The sequence below is a fragment of the Narcine bancroftii genome, chromosome 1 (genome assembly GCF_036971445.1).
Source record: "Narcine bancroftii isolate sNarBan1 chromosome 1, sNarBan1.hap1, whole genome shotgun sequence".
Lineage (NCBI taxonomy): Eukaryota > Metazoa > Chordata > Chondrichthyes > Torpediniformes > Narcinidae > Narcine > Narcine bancroftii.
Genome location: NC_091469.1, coordinates 291323721 through 291347199, shown reverse-complemented (window position 1 = coordinate 291347199; position 23479 = coordinate 291323721). Strand labels below are relative to the sequence as shown.

Genomic DNA, 23479 nt, shown 5'->3' with positions numbered 1-23479 from the left:
AAGAAAACCAGAAAAGACAGAGGTAAAGGACACAGATCCTGGAATGGACTCAGAAGAGGAAGAACACAGAGAAATGGAAGAAGAAGGGAAGGGCAAGACAATGGATATATATTTTTTTAAAGAGTATATGGAATCAGTAAAAGAATGGCAATCACAAGAATTCAGTGAAATAAAAAGAAGAATAAAAAGTACAGAAGAAAAAATGAATAGATTAGAGATGATTATGTCAGATATAGGAAAAAGAGTGGACAAGGTGGAAGAATGAGAAACAGCCGTAGAAATGGAAGTAGAGGACTTAAAAAAGAAATTAGAAGAATCTGATAAAAAAAGTTAAAGAGACACAAGAGCTGTTAGCTCAGAAGATAGATATAATGGAAAATTATAGTAGAAGAAACAATATAAAGATAGTGGGCCTTAAGGAAGATGAAGAAGGCAAGAATATGAGAGAATTTATAAAAGAATGGATTCCCAGGGTCCTAGGAAGACCAGAACTACAGGAAGAAATGGAAATAGAAAGGGCACACAGAACATTAGCCCCTAAACCACAACCACAACAAAAACCAAGATTCATTCTAGTAAAATTCTTAAGATATACAACAAGAGAAAATATATTGGAGAAAGCAATGAGGAAAATAAGAGAAGACAAAAAACCACTGGAATACAAAGGTCAAAAATTTTTTTTCTATCCAGATATAAGTTTTGAACTCCTGAAGAAGAGGAAGGAGTTTAATGCAGCAAAAACGGTCCTATGGAAAAAAGGATATAAATTTATGCTAAAGTATCCAGCGGTACTTAAAATAGTTATTCCAGGGCAGCAAAACAGACTATTCTTGGATCCGGAGGAAGCAAGAAAATTTGCAGAACAACTACAAAACAGACAGAGAGAGGAAGATAAGTAACGAGAACAAAAATGACCACAAACTATATGTATGTATGTGTATGTGTGTATGTATATATAAAAAAAATAGAATATAGGTAAGAACTAAGAAGGGAAAGAAAGGGAAGAAGGGAAGTATGGGGGGAATTAAGAGAGTGACCTTTGTTGTATATGAAAATTGAAATCTTTTCTGGGGGGGCTGGGTGGGGAAGAGTTACAGTCACTGCAAAATCAGTTGACGCTTGTGAGTGAATTCGCAAATCCAAATGGAGAGGGGAGATGTGGTTGCCCGACAAGGGATAAAGGGCAACTCAGGAAAGGGAGTGGATAGTGGGGTTAAAGAAATTTTAGATAGGAGAATAAGGGAAATGTTTGATGTTTTAGAAATGTTGTCTTATAAAGTGTTCAAAAAAAGAAAGCAAAAATGGATAAGAAGGAAAGGTGATAATGAGGAAACGGAAATGAAAGATAAACAAAGTATAAAATGGCTCTGTTGAACTATATGACTTTAAATATTAATGGAATACATAACCAAATCAAAAGGAAGAAACTGCTAAATTTAATGAAAAAAGAAAAAATTGATATAGCATTTGTGCAAGAAACACACTTAACTGAAGTGGAGCACAAGAAATTAAAGAGAGATTGGATAGGACATGTAACAGCAGCGTCATACAATTCAAAAGCTAGAGGAGTAGCTATATTAATCAGTAAAAATGTACCAATTAGAATAGAAGAGGAAATAATAGATCCAGCAGGGAGATATGTAATGATAAAATGTCAGATATATTCGGAGATTTGGAATTTACTCAATGTATATTCACCTAACGAAGAAGATCAAAAATTTATGCAAGATATTTTTTTGAAGATAGCAGACACGCAAGGGAACATATTAATAGGAGGGGATTTCAACCTTAATTTGGATTCAAACATGGATAAAACTGGGAAAAAAATTAACAGAAAGAACAAAGTAACCAAATTTATAATTAAATCGATGCAAGAAATGCAACTTTTGGATATATGGAGGAAACAACACCCAAAGGAAAAGGAATATTCATATTATTCAGGTAGACATAAAACATACTCAAGAATAGACCTATTCCTGTTATCAGCTCGCATGCAAGACAGAGTTAGGAAAACAGAATATAAAGCTAGAATATTATCGGACCATTCACCCCTGATATTGACAATAGAGTTAGAGGACATCCCTCCAAGAATGTATAGATGGAGATTAAACTCCATGCTACTTAAAAGGCAGGATTTTAGAGAATTCATTCAACGACAAATTAAAATGTACTTTGAAATAAATACGGAATCAGTGAAAGATAAGTTTATACTATGGGACGCAATGAAAGCGTTCATCAAAGGGCAAATAATAAGTTATGTAACCAAGATGAAGAAGGACTACAATCAGGAAACAGAGCGGTTGGTAAGGGAAATAGCAAATATAGAAAAAGAATTAGCAATGAAGGAAGACACAACTAAAAGAAGAGAATTGGCAGATAAAAAAATAAAATATGAAACACTACAAACATATAAGGTGGAGAAGAACATAATGAAGACAAAACAGAAATATAATGAACAAGGGGAAAAAACGCACAAAATTCTAGCATGGCAGCTTAAGACAGAACAAGCTAAGAGAATGGTATTGGCATCAAGGAAAAAAGACAAGCAAATCACATATAATCCAATGGAGATTAATGAAAACTTCAGAGAATTCTACGAACAATTATACCAAACTGAAAAAGAAGGGAAAGAAGATAAGATAGATGAATTTTTAACTAAAATTTAACTACCGAAATTACAAATAGAGGAACAAAATAAATTAACAGAACCATTTGAAATAATAGAAATACAAGAGATAATAAAAAAACTACCAAATAATAAAACACCAGGAGAGGATGGATTCCCAATAGAATTCTATAAAACATTTAAAGACTTATTAATGCCTCCCCTTCTGGAAGTAATCAACCAGATTGATAAAGCACAAAGCATACCAGATTCATGCAAAACAGCAATAATTACAGTAATACCAAAGACAGCGAAAGACCCACTAGCACCAGCATCATATAGACCAATATCTCTACTTAACACAGATTATAAGATAATAGCTAAACTATTAGCAAACAGATTAGCAGATTATGTACCTAAAATGGTAAATCTAGACCAAACTGGATTTATTAAAAAAAGACCAACAACAGACAATATCTGTAAATTTATTAACTTAATTCATGCAGTAGAAGGAAATAAAGCTCCAACAGTAGCGGTTGCTTTAGACGCAGAGAAGGCCTTTGACAGAGTAGAATGGAATTATTTATTCAAAGTACTACAAAAATTCAGCTTACCAGAGAAATATATTAATTGGATTAAAGCATTATATAAGGGGCCATTGGCGAAAGTGACAGTAAATGGATATATATCAAAACAATTTAAATTAAGCAGATCAACAAGCCAGGGATGCCCACTATCGCCCTTGCTGTTCGCGTTAGACATAGAACCACTAGCAGAACTGATAAGAACAGAAAATAAAATAAAAGGGATAAAAATAAAAGTCAAGGAATATAAAATCAATTTATTTGCAGATGACGTTATAGTATACTTAAGAGAACCAGAAATATCAATAAAAGAATTACATAAGAAATTGAAGGAATATGGAGAAGTGTCAGGATACAAGATTAACGCAAATAAAAGTGAAGCAATGCCAATGAATAACGCGGATTTCTCAAAATTTAAGAAAGAATCACCATTCAGATGGCAAACGCAAGCAATGCGATACCTAGGTATACAAATAAATAAAAACCTCGGCCATCTATATAAACTCAATTATTATCCACTAATGAAAAAATTACAGGACGACTTAGAGCATTGGAAAGACTTACCACTAACACTAATAGGAAGGATAAACTGTATTAAAATGAACATTTTCCCAAGGATACAATACCTATTTCAGGCATTGCCAATACACTTGACAGAGAAATTCTTCAAGGAGTTAAAGAAAATAATAAGGAAATTTTTATGGAAAGGGGGGAAACCGAGGATAGCACTAGATAAATTAACAGAATGGTATAAACAAGGAGGCTTACAACTGCCAAACTTTAAAAATTATTATAGAGCCGCACAATTAAGATACCTATCAGATTTTTATCAAACAAGGGAAAAGCCATATTGGACTAGATTAGAACTAGATAAAATAGGGGAGAAGATACCTGAACACATATTATATAAATGGGATGAAAAATTGGTACAACGTAGGAATTCTCCAGTATTACATCATCTGCTCAATTTTGAATATGTAATTACAGACACAATGATAATCAAAAAATTTGTAACAAACATGTATATTAAACTACAAGAAAAGGAAATGAGGAAACAAATGGTAAAACTAAACAAAAATGGGAACAAGATCTAGACATAAAGATAAATAAGGAAACATGGGAGAAGTTATGCTCAGGAACTATGAGAAATACAATAAATATGAGGTTACGTATGATACAATAAAACTGGATACACAGGCTATATATTACACCTCAAAAGTTAAATAAATGGGACCCAACAGTATCTGACAGATGTTTTCGCTGTAAAAAGAAATGGGAACAACAATTCATGCAATATGGACATGTGAGAAAGTGAAAAAATTTTGGGAAGATCTAAACCAGATATTAAATAAAATTACAAAAAGCAATATACCAAAAAAACCAGAGATCTTCCTCCTAAGTAACATAAAAAAACAAAGAATTTGGACTTGATTTGGATGGTGCACAAAAAAGATTTGTTATGATAGCCCTAGCTGTAGCAAAAAAATGTATTATGTCAGCCTGGAAATTAGAAGATAACTTGAGAATACAACAATGGTATATAGAAATGAATAAATGTATTCCATTAGAAAAAATAACATATAATTTAAGAAATAATATTACAATATTTGAACAAATATGGGAGCCATACATGAAACACAATAGAGAAAACCTACCGGGGACATCTACCACCTAAAATGACAGAAGGAGAAGAGAATGAAAAGAACTGACTCAGTGGAATTTCTTGTTTGTTTTTATTGAGTGACAACATTGTTTGACGGGTTTAATGTATCCTATTTTCTGAACTTTAAATGAATGGGAGGGGAGGTAGGGAGGGTGGGAGGGGAGGAGGGGGGGGGGGAGAAAACGACACTGTACATGTTCAAGAGGGAAAATGTATGTATCTTGATCAATGTGGTTTATAGTGTGAAAAATAAAAAATTTTTAAAAAAAGCTAGAGGGTAGGGAATCTGTGGTATTTGTTGCCACAGTTGGTTGTGAAGACCAGGTCATTGGGTGTCTTTAAGGCAGAGATTGATAGGTTCTTGATGAGCCAGGACATCAAAGGTTATGGGAGAAGGCCGGGCAGTGGGGCTGAGTGGGAAAATGGATCAGCTCATGATGGAATGGTGGGACAGACTCGAAAAGTCAAAGAGCCTATTTCTGTTCCTGTGTCTTATGGTCTTCGGTGATGCCTTTTGAAAAAGATAGGACATTCAGAGTGAATGACATGTCCCTGGGCAGTGTTGTAGAACAGAGAGACCAAGAGGCACATGTATATGGTTCCCTGAGATAGGCAACTCAAGTAGACAAGATACAGAAGGTGAATGACATGCTTGCTTTCATCAGATGGAATGTTGAGAACAGGAACAGGGACGTTGGAGAAGGTGCAGAGAAGATTCATCAGGACATGCCTTGGATTGGAGGATTTCAGTAATGGGAAGAGATCAGACTGACTTGGGCTTGTTTTCTCTGGAACAGAGGCTGAGGGGGGACTCAATAGAACCAGATAAGGTATGGCAGGAAGGGATAGAAGGAGATGGAGATGGTGAAAGGAAGTTGGAGAGGTCTGGGTGGAGATGATGATGAGGAGGTGAAGAGGACTGAGGTAAGTTACACCAGAGGAATACCTTCCCAGAATGGACATTAAACCACATGAATTCTTCCCTCATCTTCAGTGGGTTTTAAAGATAAGTTAATTTCCTACCACAGGAGCAATGCTGGTCATTGTGGAGTTGCTGGTCGACTGTCCAGGAAAGTTAATGAACTTCGGAAGCACTGCCACACTAACTCTCCGTCGTGGTACAGTCTGTGGAACAAAACACAAGACATCGGATAAATGGTAAAGCTGCAACACAGAGAGGTAAATTGCGGTGTGTATCAATGTGAAGCCTGGTGAAGCCACCTATAGATTGGCCCAGCCAAGTTGGCCCAGTGACCAAGGACAAGGAAACCCTCACCATTTCCAGCTCACACAACGTCACACCCTGTGCTCTCTGGCCTCAGCCAGAGAGTTACCTGGTGCTGAGAAAGGAAATGAGTCTGCAATAGGTTAACTAATCAATGCATTCTATGGGCCATTTGGCAGCTAGTCCTTTCAGTTTAAATGTTTAAAGCAGAGCATTGTTTCCCCTACAAGGGAGACAGTGGAGATGCAAAAACTACACAGGCAGCAAATCAGAAAAACAGAAAGTGCTGGAAACACTCAGCAGACAGTCAGAGGCCACAGAGAGAGAAGCTGAGTGGTTCTGATTGAAGACCCTTCTTCAGAATGTAGAGTCTTTGACAAATTTAAATTTAAACTTAGACATACAGCATGGTAACAGGCCCTTTCGGCCCACAAGTCCATTGAGCCCAAATACACCCAACTAAGTGACAAACCCAGTACGTTTTGGATGGAAGAAAGAAACTGGAGCACCTGGAAGAAATGCACCCAGACACGGGGAGAACATACCAACTCCTTACAGACAGTGTGAGATTCAAACCCATGTCCCTGTCACTGGTACTGTAACAGCATTGTGCTGACCATTACACCAACTGTTCTGCCCCAATTCAAACAATGACTTGAAACATTGAAAGAGGAAAGCCTGGGAACTAGAGTCGAGTGAGCCCAAGTGTGGTTAGGAAGTTACAGCAGCAATCATCAAGGATTCACACCACACACGCTCTGTTCTCGCTGCTACCATCAGGAACAAGGTCGAGGTGCCACCAGGTTCAGGAACAGCTGCTATCCCTCTACCATCAGACTCAACAACAAACTCCATCAGGTACTCATTTAAGGACTCTTACTTTTGCACTTTATTGATTTTTTTTTAAAAGATTCTCTCTGTATGGCACAGTCGGTTTGTTTGCATTCATTATCCAGTGACCATAGGGGCAATCAGAGGTGGAGAGAGTGAGTAAATGAAGATAGAGAGAATTTCTGAGGGGTTTTGGCAGCTGTTGTGCTGGACAGTTCTGTGAAACCATGACAATGCCTACAAGCCAGGAAGTTACCCAACCCGCCAAAAGTTGTCCCTTACCTTGCCGAGAGTGAGTGACATGGATCGCGCCGTTCTTGGAACTCCGTCATCTAAAAGAGAAAGGGAATGGAGTGATCACACGAAACGTTTGGAAGTGGAGGTGAACTTTCCTCTTGCTCTCCTCCTCTTGTCATTCTACCCCACCTCCTCATTCGCTAATTCACAACCATTTTATCTGGTGCAGAGCTACATCGACGCTGGGTACCTCCATTCCCAGTACCCACCTCAAGCAGAGCATCGATATGTCGTCGGATACTGCAGTGAACCTCCAGAGGTGCGCTACGGAAGGTATACTGGCTGGATGTATCACAGCCTTGTTTGGGAATTTTAGTGCCCAGGAACGCAGAAGGATGCAGAAGTATCATGTGGTTTATTGTCCATTCTGGGAAAGTATTTCTGTGGTAAAACTTACCCTAGTTCTCTTCATCTCCCCCTCATCAGCTCCAGCCAGGTCCATCCCAGGGTCCAACCTCCCACCCATTGAATACATCTACCTGAGGCAGTGCCTCAAGAAGGCAACCAACATCATAAAAGGATAACAGGGGCCAGGATAACACCACAACAGCACTGGAATAACACCAGGATCAACACTAGTATAACACCGTGATACCACTGGGATAACACAGGGATCAACACGAGGATAGGATTGGGATAGCACATGGATCACGGCAAGTCACCTTAGGATAACACTGGGATCGCATCAGGATAATACCATGATCACACTGCAATAACACCAGGATAACACTGGGAGCACATGGAATTGCACCAGAGTGTATGCAGAGAGAACACCAGAATTATATTGGGATAGCACCAGGATTAATGTGACCTTTGATCCCAGGGGTTAGGTTCACAACCTCTGTCTCCAACTCCAGGGGTCAGGTCCCTGACCCCTGCCCCTGATACTGAGGGTCAGGTTCATGACACCTCCCTCTGACCCCAGGGATCAGGACCCTGAACCCTGCCCCGGACACTGGACAGCGCGGTGTCCCTACCACAGCCATCGCCGTAGGGTGTGTAGCTCCGGCTGGAGTTTTGGTTGGCCAGCTTCTTGAACTCGGCGAGTTCGGCATGATCTTTCTCGTACATCCTCTTCAGGTTGTCCACATACTGCATCATTACCTCCGTCGCCTTGGACATTCGCTTCTCCTGCAAGGCACAGAGGGGAAAGCTCACCCAGGATGACCAACCCAAGGCAGGGCCCTGAACCATGAAACCGAGGTCACTGGTTGCTCACACCCGCCCTCTCTCCTTCACCGTGCAGTCAGACCCCATCCCAGTGCTGGATTAATTTAGTATAATCTACAGGCCCCACATTTTCAAGGGCCTCTCACTATATGCTTGCAAGGTATCAATTCTGATTCAGTGATTCTGCAATTGGTCTACACAGGGGTCCAGGGCTGCCAGAGCTCACATTAACGGATTTACATGATTATCTGCCATGCAGGGTGGAAGGAGGGGTACATTTATGTTACATTTTAAGGAACGTGGAGAGCCCAGGGCATGATTTGAAATGTAAAAAAGCAACTGTTTCATTGTTCCAACATCGCTCAATAACAGTACCTTTGCAGAGACAAATCGTCAAGCTGGCTTGTTTGGAGCTGACTCAGCTCCGACATACATCGGAATGGGATGGAGCCAGTCAGGGGCACATCTTTCCATCCCCCTCAAAAACCAGGGGATCTGAAAGGTCACCGCGAGGATATTGAATCTGGTCTGAATTCTTTTATTGCAACACTTTTTGCTCCCTTTCTTTTGAAAGAGGCAATGTTTCGTCAAAAGGCCAAATGCCATTTTAATACTTCATGCAAATAAGAAAACATCCTATTAAAGCTGCACAGCGGTTATTGTTAAAAGGAAAGCTAAAACAATTGTTATTTTCAACAAAGCTGAGAAAGCAATTCCCCCATTCCCCACCCATCCCAAAGACAAAACAGGTGACATGGCACGAAGACCAAGCAGCAGCAATCTGCAAGGAAGGCAACGTTATCACTGGTGGATTAGAGGAAGCCTGATGATAACTGATTTACCAATTAATGTTGAACTTCATGCAGCGACTGTGGAAATGCAGTTACACTAGAAGTTCATGGGCAGATAATACTGTTTCGTTCAGGAAACAAAACCCTTTCAGTAGTTAGTAGTTGTGAGGAAGGGTTAGCTGAATGCAAAGCATTGACTCTTGCTTCCCTTTACAAATCCTGAAGTTTACCACAAAAGGAAGGAAGTGCAGCAAACAAAGACAGATTAATCTGTAGCTAGATTGCCTTTTAGTGAGATTCTGGATTAAATTACAACCTCAAGAATACGGAAATCTAGTTGTGAGCTAAAAGGGTTGCCTTGGCAACCTTTCAGCAGGAAGTCCTTCTGTAGCCATTCTAAATATTACACAATCCCCTTGGGGAAAATGATTTACCCGCTTGCTGCCTGATAAACGTAAAGGGCAGCCCCTCACTCTGCCATTCCGAAATAAACTATAGCACGCAGTTTGTTACTCTGCCATGTTTAGAACAGACCACAGCAGACTCTCTCCCAGTCGCCTGAAAGCCGAGGACCTATCTCCTCAAGTCACCCATGTAGGAGTGTGTCCATTCATAAATGTGCGAGGCTGCATTTGCAATGATTTATTCATTGATGTCCTCTGAATTTTGCTTGCGCTGGCATTTGGTGTCCCTTTTGTTCTCTCTTTTAAACCACCAGATGTTTTAATATTTTTGTGTATTTTTAAAATTTAGGAACCCTTTATAACATGTGCTACAGGCCCCGCACTAGCTTAATCCAGCCCTACCTCATTCCCAATCCCTGCCTGCCTCCCACACGTCCTTCTGCAGAGGGGAGCTTGTATAGTGGGGAACCCTGTGCGGTAGAGAGCCCTCAGGGGTGGGGAGCCTTTTGCGGTGGGGAACCCTGTCTGGTGGGGTGCCCTGTGTAATGGGGAGCCCTGTGCGGTGGGGAGTCCTGTGTAATGAGAACCTTGTGTGGTGGGGAACCCTGTGGAGTAGGGAGCCTTGTGTAGTGGCCACAATTTCAGGATAAAGGGATGGCAATTTAAAACAGAAAATTTAAATTTAGACATTCAGCACAGTAACAGGTCCTTTCAACCCACGAGTCCATGCCGCCCAATTTACATCCAATAAACCCACACCCCCAGTACGTTTCGGACAGTGGGAGGAAACTGGAGCCCCTGAGGAAAATCCACACAGACATGGGGAGAATGTTCAAAGTCCTTACAGACATTACGGGATTCAAACCTTGGTCCTAATTGCTGGCGCTATAAAGGCGATGCGCTAACTGCTATGCCAACCATGCCAAAGGCAGAAAAATTTCTTTAGCCGATGGCTGTGAGTCTGTGGAACTTGTTGCCGCAGGCAGCAGTGGGAGCGAGGTCGTCGTTAAGACAGAATTGACAGGTATTTGATTAGTCAGGGCTGCAAGGGTTATGGGGAGAAGGCTGGAGTGTGGGGCTGAATGATAAGGATCAGCTCATGATTAAATGGCAGAGCAGACTCGACAGGCTGATTTCCCTACTTCCCCTCCTTTATCTTGTCATTTGGAATTGGCCAGCCCATAGAAGACAGAGGGAAGTGGTGGAGAGGTGCTCTACGGGCTAGAGTCTGTGACCAGTAGTGTTCCACCGGGATTGCTGTTGGGACCCCCGTTGTTTGTGAGATACATAACGCTTCCACCAGCGTTGTCTCCGCTCCATCCTCAACATCCATTGGAGCGCTTACACCCCTAACGTCGAAGTACTCGAGATGGCAGAGGTCGACAGCATCGAGTCCACGCTGCTGAAGATCCAGCTGCGCTGGATGGGTCACGTCTCCAGAATGGAGGACCATCGCCTTCCCAAGATCGTGTTATATGGCGAGCTCTCCACTGGCCACCGTGACAGAGGTGCACCAAAGAAAAGGTACAAGGACTGCCTAAAGAAATCTCTTGGTGCCTGCCACATTGACCACCGCCAGTGGGCTGATAACGCCTCAAACCGTGCATCTTGGCGCCTCACAGTTTGGCGGGCAGCAACCTCCTTTGAAGAAGACCGCAGAGCCCACCTCACTGACAAAAGGCAAAGGAGGAAAAACCCAACACCCAACCCCAACCAACCAATTTTCCCTTGCAACCGCTGCAATCGTGTCTGCCTGTCCCGCATCGGACTTGTCAGCCACAAACGAGCCTGCAGCTGACGTGGACTTTTTACCCCCTCCATAAATCTTCGTCCGCGAAGCCAAGCCAAAGAAGAAACATAAATAACGGATGAAAAAGTAGGAGGTTGCAAACATCACCGAGGCCGGTGGGATTATGGGCATCCCAGAGGGAGTTCAAACAATACCACAGGATATGGATCGGTGTCAGCGATGGGCAGAGAAATGGCAGGTGGGCCAGGGGGAAGTGTTGCACTCTGCAAAGTGAAATGTGAGGGGTATGTCCGGTGTCCACAGTTAATGGCAGGGCTGTTAACAGCATTGACGTGCAGAGGGTTCTGGAGTCCAGACCACGCAGATAGATCGGATGGTGCGCTTGGCTTTCTGGGCAGGACATTTAGTACCAAGATGAGGAGGTCACGTTGCCAACCTTGTTCAGGTCGCAGAAAGCAGTGCCTTGAGCCCACCATCCACATCACTCACCTGTCGCACAGCGCCGACAACTTCTGCCCGTCCAGAGAGCCGGATTGCCAAGCGCTGCAGTACAGCCACGGTCTCCAGCAGTCGTTCCTGAGCGTCACGGTGGTCAGAGTGCATCCAGAGCGAAGCTGAGGACTAAACAGGAGGGGAAGTCGAATAGGATTGAGTATTCACTGTCCATCCACCACTCCTCTGGGACCTGCACATGCCATCCTGTCAACTACACACCCACCATCGATTCCAAGCTCCGGAGTTCCCATCAAACTCCTCCATTTGCCTATTTGCACAATATTACAGAACAGAAACAGGCCCTTTGGCCCATCTAGTCCATGCCCAACTGTTTCCACCTTGCCATGTGCTCTTCCCCTTCCCTGCACCTTTTTATTCGGCTGTCCACCTGATTTTCAATGCTCCTGATGAATGGTTCAGTCTTAAAACATTGACTACCTTTTACTTCCCATGACCTGCTGAGTCTCTCCAGCACTTTAGTGTGCTGCACTAGACCCCAGCATCTGCTAGCTTTGCCTTTAATCCTGATAGAAACATACAAACTCCGCACTCTCAAAATTTCACCAAGCTCATCTCCGCCAGAAAACAACCGGTCCCAATCCATATTTGCCAGTTCCTTTTGAAATTGGCCTGTCTCCAATTTAGAATCTCAATCTAGGACCAAATGGCATTAGGATCACTAGGCACAAAATGTTCTCTTACACACACTTCCATTATCTGTCCTGTCTCGTTCCCCAATAGGAGATCCAGTTTTGCACTCTCTGTCCTTGGGACCTCTAGGTTCTGATTTGGGAAACTTTCCTCAGCACATTTCACAAACTCATCCAGCCCCTTTACAGTCTGCAAGTCCCAATCAATATCAGCACAGTTTGGGCCCTTCAGCCCATAATGTTGTGCTGACCTATATAAACTGACTACACAATAATTTAATTTTAATGTAGACATACGGCACAGTAACAGGCCCTTCTGGCCCATGAGTTCATGCCGCCCAATTTACACCCTATTGACCTACAATCCTCAGTACATTTGAAGGGTGAGAGGGAATCTGACCCCCAGGGAAAACCCATATAGATAAGGGGAGAACGAACAAACTCCTTACAGACAGCACGGGATTCAAACCCCGGTCCTGGTTGCTGGCACTGTAACAGCATTGCGCTAACCGCTACGCCAACCGTGCTGCCCTAATAATCTAATCCCTCCCTCCCTCACACCATAAGCTTCTATTTTCTTATATCCATGTGCCTGTTTCAGTGTTATTTCAATGCCCTGACTGTACCAGCCTCCACCACCATCCCCAGCAATTCATTCCATGCACCATCACTCTCTGTGTAAAAATCTGATCTTATTCTCCCCACATTCCCATCAGGACCCCCATATGCTAATGCAGCAGCCAATTCACCCACATCTCTTGGTTGTGGAAGGAAATGGTAGCCCCTGGGAAAACTCTGATGTCATGGGGAGAATTTGCAAACTCCACAAAGACAGTGTTGAAGGTCAGGATCGAGCTTAAGGCTCTAATCACTGTACCACTATGCTTCCCACAGTCCGTCTGACTGCCCAGTGACATGTACGTGACTAACCTGGCCTAGCACCTGATCTTTGGCCCCTCAGAGCTAGTGTCGTGTGGGAGGAGTGACACTCACCTTCAGCTCTGATCTGAAGTTTTCAAGCTCCTTCTCTGTGTTGTCTTCAGCCAGATTCCTCTCTCTCTCTGCGAGGCCCAGCCTCGTCTCCAGAGTGTAGCTGTCATTCTTAAAGGCCAGGGATAGCTGGATGAATGTGTTCTGCAAGGAACAAGGGAGATCAGGAGGCACTCTACACACACACACACACACACACACACACACACACACACACACACACACACACACACACACACACACACACACACACACACAGAGTGTAGCTGTCATTCTTAAAGGCCAGGGACAGCTGGATGAATGTGTTCTGCAAAGAACAAGGGAGATCAGGAGGCACTCTACACACACACACACACACAGAGATACAGACACACTCACACAAAACTGCACACACACCCACAAACCTACATGCAGACCCACATATACACACAAATGTACAAACATTCACAAACATACATGGACAAACATGCATATGTAAACACAAATGCACACAAACGTGCATGCACACATTTGAACACACATCCAAAAGTAGGGCTGGATAAATGCATTATTCCCCTTTCCCCACACTCTGAAACAATCCCAGTAATTGAGCTTCTATCCCTCTGTCACCAGCCCATCCATCCATCCCTTGAATAGCAGGATCACATCGAACTGCTTCTGCAAGCGGTTCTATAGCTAAAATAAATAGAGTTGGAGATAATGGATATCCTTGTCTCCTGGGCAACTGGAATGGTGCAGAAACGCGTCCATTTGTTACAAATTTGGTTTTAGGCTCATTATATAGTGTTCTAATCCAATTTGAAAAAATCTGTCCTAATCCAAATCTTTCCAACATTTTACATAAGAAATCACATTCGAGTCTATCAAACACTTTTTCCGCACCTAGAACCACTGCACCACTCAAATCCCCTCTCTTTTGTGCCGTGAATTATACTAACCTAGTTACATTGTCAGCAGATTGACTCTTTTTAACAAAGCTTGCTTTATCCATATTTATTAATTTTGTCAATCTATTTGCTAAAGTTTTTGCAATAATCTTATAATCTGAATGTAACAATGAAATAGGTCTGTAGGATGACGGTTTTAATGGGTCCCTATCTTTTAATTATTGCTGTTGAAAAAGATTCTGGGAGAGGATGAGTTTCCAATGCCTGATCTAATACCTCCGTAAAAAGATGTGGCGAAGAGGTAGGAACTTTTCTTCTAACATTCAACTTGGTCTTGTCCTGAGATAAGATCTTTTTAGATAGATTTATGAATTTTTTTAGAGCAGGTTACAGGAATTAAGTTTCCACAAAATCCAGAAATATTTATATTGGGGAATATTGTAGGGACAAGACCAAAATTGAAATGATCTAAATACCAAACAGAATTTGTCAAAATAGCAAGAAAATGTATAGCAGTTACTTGGAAATCTTGATTCACATTTAAATATGGCACGATGGGATGCCGAGATGCATAGTTGTGTTCCCCTTGAGAAGACTACAGGTGCTCGTACACTCAAATAATGGGATTAAACTTATAGTGATATCCTTCTCATCCCTCTTGTCCTGCAGAATCCTCCTCTGTATCTTTATGTGAGAACTGATGAAATGTACTGCCTGACATTGCTCTCTGCAATCCAAAGATTCTTCTTACTTTCTCTTTTCCTTTTATACCTATAAATTTGTTTTACTATTTTCAATTTGTATATTTTTTTGCTGGAGTGGGGAGAAGGTTGGGTGGGAGGGAGGGTTTTGGGGTGGGGTGAAAACCATCATGTAATCAATTTGTTCTTTTTTTTGTAGTTATTGCATGTATGGAATAGTAAATAAAATATTTTTAAAAATTACTTGTAATTTAATAAATAAATATGATGTATCTTTGCAAATTTGATGTCCATATTTACAAATTTCAGGTATAAATTTGTAGACATTTTCTAATCCCAGGGACTTGTGTTAACCTTCTCCAAAGCATTAAATAGAATATATATTGGAGACCCGTGTGGTGAGTGGCATTTTCTTGGCAATCCTTTCTTCCTTTCTTTTTCTCCTCCCGGTTCTTGTCTTTTCTTTTTTCTTTCTCTTCCTTTTCTTTTGGGGTTTCTAAGGTGGGAGGGGGTTGGGGATTTAACCAGCAATGGATTTTTTAAATATTTGTATCTTTTCAATTTTATAACTGACTCCATGTACGGAGAACAATTTTAAATAAAATATATTTTAAAAAATTTAGATATACAGCACAATAACAGGCCCTTTTGGCCCATGAGCCAATTACATCCAATTGACCTACACCCTCCCATACGTTTTTAAGGGTGGAAGGAAACCGGAGCATCTGGAGGAATTCCACACAGACACGGGGCACAAACTCCTTACAGACAGCGCCGGTTTCAAACCCCGATCCTGATCGCAAGTGCTGTAACAGCGTTACACTAACCATTATGCTAACTGAACCACCATGTCTCTGCCTATAGGGCCCATTCCCCGTGAAGCAGTCAAGTTTCAGTTTCCATAATTCTCTTCTACTAACTACATTAAAAAATCATAAAAATTATTTGCGTTATGAGGTGAAAAGAAAGAAAGGCTTTTACTTCAATGTGCTGTGGCCCCTTGGGGGGTGGGGCAGGGGGTCTGTAGGACCCGTTGAGAATGGCTGGTGCAGAGAACTCCAAACATTTCCAACTTTCCTCCATGACCCAGCTACACAGTCCAAGACAGACATTCACTTGTCCTGCACTCATACATCAAGGAAAAGGCTCTTTGGCCCAACTCCTCCATGGCAACCAAGATGCCCACCACCTCTATCCCATTAGTTCTGATGCAGGGACAATTCCTTTCCCCCATAGATGCTGCTCGATCTGCTCAGTTCCTCTAGCAGGTCCCATCTGCCTGTGATATCTCCTTTCCTATCCATGTCTCTGTCCAACAGTTATTATACTTGCCTCTACCACATCCTACTTACCTATCCTCTCTGTGGCCAGCAGAATTTTGTAAGCCTCTATAAGGTCACCTCTCAGGGAAGTCCTAGAATATCCAACCTTTTCTTATAACTCAAGCCTCGTGTCCCTTGCTGCAGATTCACACATATTTCACAGAGACTGGGAGGCCTGAGCTACAAGGAGAGGCCGGAGAGTCTGGGACATATCCCCCCTGGAGCATAGAAGGCTGAGGGGGAAACCTTATAGAAGTTTATGTAATCATGAGGGGGGCATGTAGAGATGAATGGTCACAATCTTTTCCCCCAGGTACAGGGGTTTAAGGGGAGAGGGGAGAGATTTAAAAGGGCCTGAAGTGTGGAACAGACTGCCAGAGGGAGTGAAAGAGGCAGGGACAATTACCACAGTTAGAAGTAAAACACGAAAGTCTGCAGACACCATGGTTGAAGTAAAAACACAATGGTGGAGAAAATCAGAAGGTCAAGCAGTGCAGTTTATAGAGCAAAGATAAAAATACATAACCAATATATTGGGCTTGATCAAGGCATACATTAACACCGGTTATGTACCTTTATCTTTGCTCTCTAAAGAAAACTATTTGACTGGCTGAGTTTTTCCAGCATTGTGTTTTTACATTTACTATGGTTAGACAGGAATCCAGGAATGGTTTAGATCAGGGGTGTCAAACTCAAATTCACGGAGGGCCAAAGTTAAAAACTTGGACTAAGTCGAGGGCCGAACTAAATATTTATTGAAAATTTTCAACAACATCTGCATGTTTTCTCTTCTTTCAACATGTGTAATGTTAAACTTTTTCTTATTAAAATAAATGTTTAATAATAGTTTTGGATAAACTCTTTGCAGAAGCATTAACAAATGAGAAATAAAATATTCAATAAATAATATTTCTCTATAGAGGATTTGTCAAATGTTGCTAGTGTGTTGTCGAATAGTAAAATCTGAGGGCTATTGAGAATGTGGGAGAATAACATGATTCCTGAAACAATCAAATGGGTGACTGATTGTGGGCATGAACTCTAGCAGGGTTATTTGCCATGCCCTTTTTCCATTGGAACAGATATCCTTTGATTTACACACTTTTTCAAGTTTTATGCCTAATGAGCTTGTATCCAGGTGCAAGACCATTTTTAACCAGGAATATATTTATCACTGTGACATGAAACTATTGGAAGATCGTTTTATCCTGAGATTAAAGTTCATAATCCTTACTCAGGCCTGTGTGCGGGAGGGCGGGGTTTGCGGGCGATCGGGTTGGACAACGACAGTGCGGGGGCATCATCTCTCGCTGCAGGGCAGCATCTCGGCGGATCAGTGGCCCCGTCACCGTGAGTCGCGGGTCGGCCTGCGGCAGGGAGGGGGAGTGGGCAACGGTCCTGGCGAGGTCAGGCCCAAGGCCTCCGGTTCCGGGCGCTGGGAAGCAGCCTTGGCTTCCCCTGACACCGGCCAGGCCCCAAAACCAGAGTCCATGGTGAGACCCTGCAACGTAAACAGAGGAGGTGGGGGCGATTAGCGGGCTGACCCCAATGCATTCTGGGATTTGTTGTATTACTGTGCATACGTTATACTGGCGCGGCGGCCAGCGGGCCACCTCTAATACATTTTTGAAATGATCTTGTGGGCCAAATATAATTATATCGCGGGCCAAATTTGGCCCACGGGCCAGAGTTTGACATGTGTGGTTTAGATGGACCTGTTGTAGACAACAGGACTGACTCAGGTAGGAAGTGTGGATATCATGGACGGTTGGACTTATGGGGCTTGTTTCCATGTTCTCCCACCCCACAACGCTGCAGTGTGGTGACCAAAACCGCCCACGGCTCCTCATCAACATCATCTTCCTGCCATGTTACTTTCTGCTGCAGAAGCTGTTTTTTATTTCAGATGGTAGCGGATCAAAGGATGGATTTAAATTCTGCTCGTGACTGGTCTATTTCAGACTGCCGTGTTTAGGGATCCACGGCCAATGATCTACTGCAGACTTGGTGCCAAGTCTCCAGTGTTGAGAAACTGTTCCCTTGACCTCTGTGAATCAGAAACGTCAGAAACACCCACTTGGGACTCTGAGAAAGCCTTTGACGGAATCCTCGTTGTTCCTTATGCTAGTTTACATTTTCCCTGAGAGCAGGATGCTTTCGTAGAGTTCTACTCTGAGGCAGTAAAGGCTGAGAGGCAAACTAAAGGCACCCACCTCGATTTCCTTCTCCGTCAAGGGGGGCAATCTGTAAGAGAAAGATAGATCGCAATGATGAGTTTACTGTCATACACGTTGTATGTTGTTGGAAAGTGTTCGGTCATGCACTTTGGTGGAAGGAATAAAAGGATAGGCTATTATTTAGATGGGAAGAAAATTTAAAATTCCAAGGTGCAAAGGGACTTGGAAGTCCTCGTGCAGGATACCCTTAAAGGTTAACGTCCAGGTTGAGTGGGAGGACGGCAAATGCAATGTTGGCATTTGTATCTAGAGGGACAGGTTACAAGAGCATGGATGTGATGGTTGAGGCGTTATCAGGCACTGGTGAGGCCTCATTTGGAGTATGGGGTACAGTGTTGGGCTTCTTACTTAAGAAAGGGTCTGTTGGTGTTGGTTCAGAGAAGATTCACAAGAAAAATTCCTGGAATGAAGGGGTTAGCGTATGAGGAACGTTTCACAGGCCTTGGACTGTACTCTTTGGAGTTCAGAAGAATGAGGGGGTTGGGGGGGGGGGGGGCGAACCTCATAGAGGCTTTTGAATGTTGAAAGGCCTGGAGAGAGTAGATGGTAGGGGAGCCTATGATAAGAGGCCACAACTTCAGGATTGAAGGGTGTCCATTTAGAACAGAGATGCTGAGGAATTTCTTCAGCCAAAGAATGGTAAACCTCTGGAATTTGTTGCCATGGGCGGCTGTGGAGGCCAGGTCATTGGGTGTATTTAAGGGAGAGATCAATGGGAATCTGAATAGTCAGGGTATTAAAGGTTATGGGGAGAAGGCAGGGGAGTGGGGCTGAGTGGGAGAATGTATCAGCTCATGATGGAATATCAGAGCAGATGTGGTGGGCCGAATGGCCTACTTCTGCTCCTGTATCTGATGGTGTTATGGGCATTGAACTCTTACTTGCTGCATCCGAACAGGTACTTGTAAAAAAAACAACTACAATAGTGTGCATAATTGAAGTAAAATTAGACAATTAACTTAAAAGATAGATAGATAATAAATATTCACAGTGATCCTAATGCAGAAAAGTGACTTTGCAATAGTGCACAGGCCTATGTCAGTGCAGTCCCTGATTAGTGGAACAAGGGGATGGGCCGGGGGTGGTCAAGAGACAGAGGAACTGATCAAGACTTGGACCAGTGAAGATGTACCTCCCGCCACAGATTTGCCCAACATGCAGGGTCTTCCAGCATTCCCTGCTTTATTCCAGCATTCTTGCACCTTCTGCTTTTTCATTTGGAGGCAGGGAGGTAGTTTTCCCAGTCCACCAAGAATCCATATACACCTTTGTAACTCGCCTCCCATTCCTCTTCCCCACCCTGTCCATGACATACGGTCAGGGGTTCCTGCTCGAGGAGAGTCAGGATTGGTGTCACTCGCACGGACCAAGGGATGGAAGCTGTGCCCAAACCCAGAGGCTCCACCGCGGTGACTGATGGGGAGCTAAGAGATGTGAAAATCCCTGCACTCCTGCTGCCCCAACCAATACTCCCTCTCACCATACTCCCCCCTCCTCCATCTGCCCCCCCAACTCAGTCTCATCATCCTTCCATCCCAGCTTCCCCTCAAAGCCAGCCCCACACCACACCTCCCATCCTCCCTGCTCCTCGTGAAAGGCTCCCCACTTGTAGATTTTCCTGACTGCAGCATGGATCGGCTCAGGTCTCCCATCAGTGTGCATTGAAAAAGGATTCTCCGTGGCCTTAAAGCTACCCATCCAGCTGTGCCCTCAGTCATTTCTTTTCTGAGGAGGAAGGTCTACCCTCCGCTGGGAAATTGCTCCTCTCTCATGTTAACCAGACAGTCAGCCCATGTCCAGGTCTGAAGACCACCCAACTTCTCCCTTCGCCTGGCTCATCAGCAGCTTAAAAAGTGACCACACTCACTAGGGGCAGTAAAACCACGGGGGCAACACCCTGCCTCCAAGGCACTCACTGTCCTGATGTACACATTTTGTCCTTCCTTCACCATGGCTGGGTCCAAACCCTGGAGCTCCCTGTCTATCTGCGCTGTCGGTCCACAAATGCAGTGGTTTAAGGGGGAAGCTCCCCATTACATTCCCAAGGGCAATTAAAATCCAGGCCAACCCTACATGAACAGCAAGACTTTCCTGCAAGAACCCTGGTGGGTCTCACCAGACCCCAACCCCCACCTGAACTGCTCGCCCTTATTTTCAAGTCACCCCTGCCTGAAGACCATAAGACGTAGGAGCAGAAATAGGTCATTCTATCCACAGAGACTGCCCCATTTAATCGTGAGCTGATCCATTCTCCCACTCAGCCCCATTGCCCGGTCTTCTCCCCATAACTTTTGATGTCCTGGCTAATCAAGAACCCATCAAACTCTGCCTTAAATACACCCAATGACCTGGCCTCCACAACATCCTGTGGCAAAAAATTCCACAGGGATTCATCACCCTCTGGCTGAAGAAATTTCTCCGCATCTCTGCTTTAAGTGGACACCCTTCAATCCTGAAGTTGTCCCTCTTGTCTTAGACTCTCTCTCACCTTTCCACATTTACACTGTCCACGTCTTTCAACATTCAAAATGTTTGAATGAGATCGCCCCATCATTCTCCTAAATGCCAATGTGTACAGGCCAAGAGCTGACAAACACTCTCATATGATAACCCTTTCATTCCTGGAATTATCCCAGCGAACCCTCTCTGAACCCTCTCCAATGTCAGCACAACCTTTCTTAAAAGAGGAGCCCAAAACTGCTCACAAAACTCTGAATGAGGTCTCACCAGAGCATTATAAATTAATTTTTTAAATTTAGACATACAGCACGGTAACAGGCCATTTCGGTCCATGAGTATGTGCTGCCCAATTTACACCCCATTAAATCTACACCCTTGGTATGTTTTGAATGGTGGTAGGAAACCAAAGCCCCTAGAGAAAACCCACGGAGACATAGTGTGAACGTACAAACTCTTTACAGGGAGTGCAGGATTTGAACCCTGGTCCAGTCCCGATCGCTGGCGCTGTAAAGAAATTGAGCTAATGGCTACACCAACCGTGCCTTGTTGCACTTCCCCTGCTTAACCTTCCCTGATTTCGCCTCCTTTCCGAGTATGGTCTCTTGAATTTTCAAAATGTAATGGCCATTATACAAAATGGTAACACTAGCTAATCCTGGTATGTTGGTACCTGTGAATATGAACAATTCAACCCCATCCACCATGTCAGCACCTTCTGCTGCCTGGATCCCAAGCTCTGGAATTCCTCCTCTTCTCACTCCCCTCCTTCAAACCAATCTTTTGGACTGAACCGTGGGTCACCCATCCTGATGCCTCCTGTGAAACATCTTGGGGCATTATACTACACTGGAAGTGTGATAGAAATGCAGATTGTGGATGAGGACTGTGGGCTGTCCAGGGCTCTAAGATTGCATGAAGAAGGATCAGTCCTGACATCAGAGCTCAAATCTGGCAGCCGCAGGAAGCTGGTTCCCATCACTGCGAGCCTGGCCTCTGACCTTTGCTGCCTCAACCTTCAAACACAAAGCTGTGGGAAGCAGGGAAACAGACCGAGCTGCAGCTGAGAAGAGAGAACTGGGAGAGAGAAGTGGGAGATGGGAGAGAGAGAGAGAAAGAAAGAGATAGATGGGGAAGGGAGGTGGAAGAGAGAGAGAGAAAGGGGAAAATGGAGGGGGAGAGAAAGATGGGAGGAGAGAAAGAAAGAGAGATGGGGAAGGGAGGAGAGAGAAAGGGAGAGCAAGATGGGAAAAGGGAAAGAGAGTGAGAAAGAGAGAGGGAGAGGGAGAGAGCGAGAGAAAGGGGAGGGATGTTGTGACAGGATGGAGGAAGAGGAAAGAGGGAGAATGGGGAAGGAAGAGAGTGAGAGTGGGGAGGGAGGGAGGGAGGGAGAGAGGGAAGTAGGATGGCCATTCCAAAAGGAGGACATGGTCATAGGTTAACACATATACAGGGTGTGGGCATTTGTTGTTTTTGCAATACTGTTTAAATCTATAAAAAATATCATTGTCATTGAAACACCCTGTGTGTATATGGTAATCTATGACCATGACTTCTTTTTAGAATGGCCACCCTAGCTCAGAGAGAGAGGGGGGGAGGGAGTGAGAGGGGGAGGGAGTGAGAGGGGGAGGGAGTGAGAGGGGGAGGGAGTGGGAGGGGGAGGGAGGGGGGAGGGGAGAGAGAGAGGGGAGGGGAGAGAGAGGGGGAGGGGGAGAGAGAGGGGGAGGGTGATAGGGGAGGAAGAGGGAGAAGAGAGATAAAAAGAGAGGAAGAGAATTGGAAAGGGCAGAAATCACTGACAGACAGTGAAGGAATAACTGGGAAGGTGAATCAGGGGGAGTCACAGGGAGGGTGTGCAAGGCACACGAAGATCGGATGGTAAAGAAGGTGTGTGGTATGCTGGGCTTTATTGGGGAGCATTAAGTATAAAGGAAAGGAAGTCATGTTGCAGCAGAGTGAAACTGTGCTTAGGTCACATTTAGAATAAATGTGAACTTCTGCATAACCCATCTCAGGGATGATGTGGAGGCTTTAGAAAGGGGACAGGAGAATTTACTGGATGTTGCCTGGTTTAGAAGGGATGAGCTATGGGGGGAGAGGTTGGACAAACTGGATTGTTTTCTCTGGAGTGTCGGAGACCAAGGGGAGACCTGTGGAGATTTATAAAATCATGGCAGATAGTGATAGGGTGGGCAGTCCGATGTTTACCCCAGGGATTAAAAAAAATGCCAAATACTAGAGGACATGCATTTAAGGTGAAGCGGAGGAAATTTAAAGATGTTTAAAAATTTTTAAAAAAAATTTAAATTTAGTCATACAGCACAGTAACAGCCCCGTCGCACCCACGAGCCCATGCCGCCCAAACACCCCAATTAACCCTGAGCCCCTGGTCAATTTGAACAGTGGGAGAAAACCCATGC

At 43.7% G+C, this 23479-nt stretch overlaps 1 protein-coding gene across 8 annotated transcripts in view; it reads right to left on the bottom strand.

The window, feature by feature from the left end:
* mrvi1 (murine retrovirus integration site 1 homolog) overlaps window positions 1–23479 on the bottom strand; it is a 123216-nt gene that overhangs the window by 31485 nt on the left and 68252 nt on the right. For 7 of the 8 annotated variants that reach the window (XM_069903801.1, XM_069903808.1, XM_069903771.1 and 4 more), the window contains 7 exons: window positions 18579–18609; window positions 15435–15539; window positions 13459–13599; window positions 11810–11941; window positions 8183–8336; window positions 7191–7240; window positions 5876–5977 (listed from right to left, as the gene is read on the bottom strand). In XM_069903801.1, coding sequence (XP_069759902.1) covers window positions 5876–5977; window positions 7191–7240; window positions 8183–8336; window positions 11810–11941; window positions 13459–13599; window positions 15435–15539; window positions 18579–18609 — 715 coding nt within the window. The remainder of the gene's footprint in view (window positions 1–5875; window positions 5978–7190; window positions 7241–8182; window positions 8337–11809; window positions 11942–13458; window positions 13600–15434; window positions 15540–18578; window positions 18610–23479) is intronic. The other variant, XM_069903795.1, reaches the window with a different exon arrangement.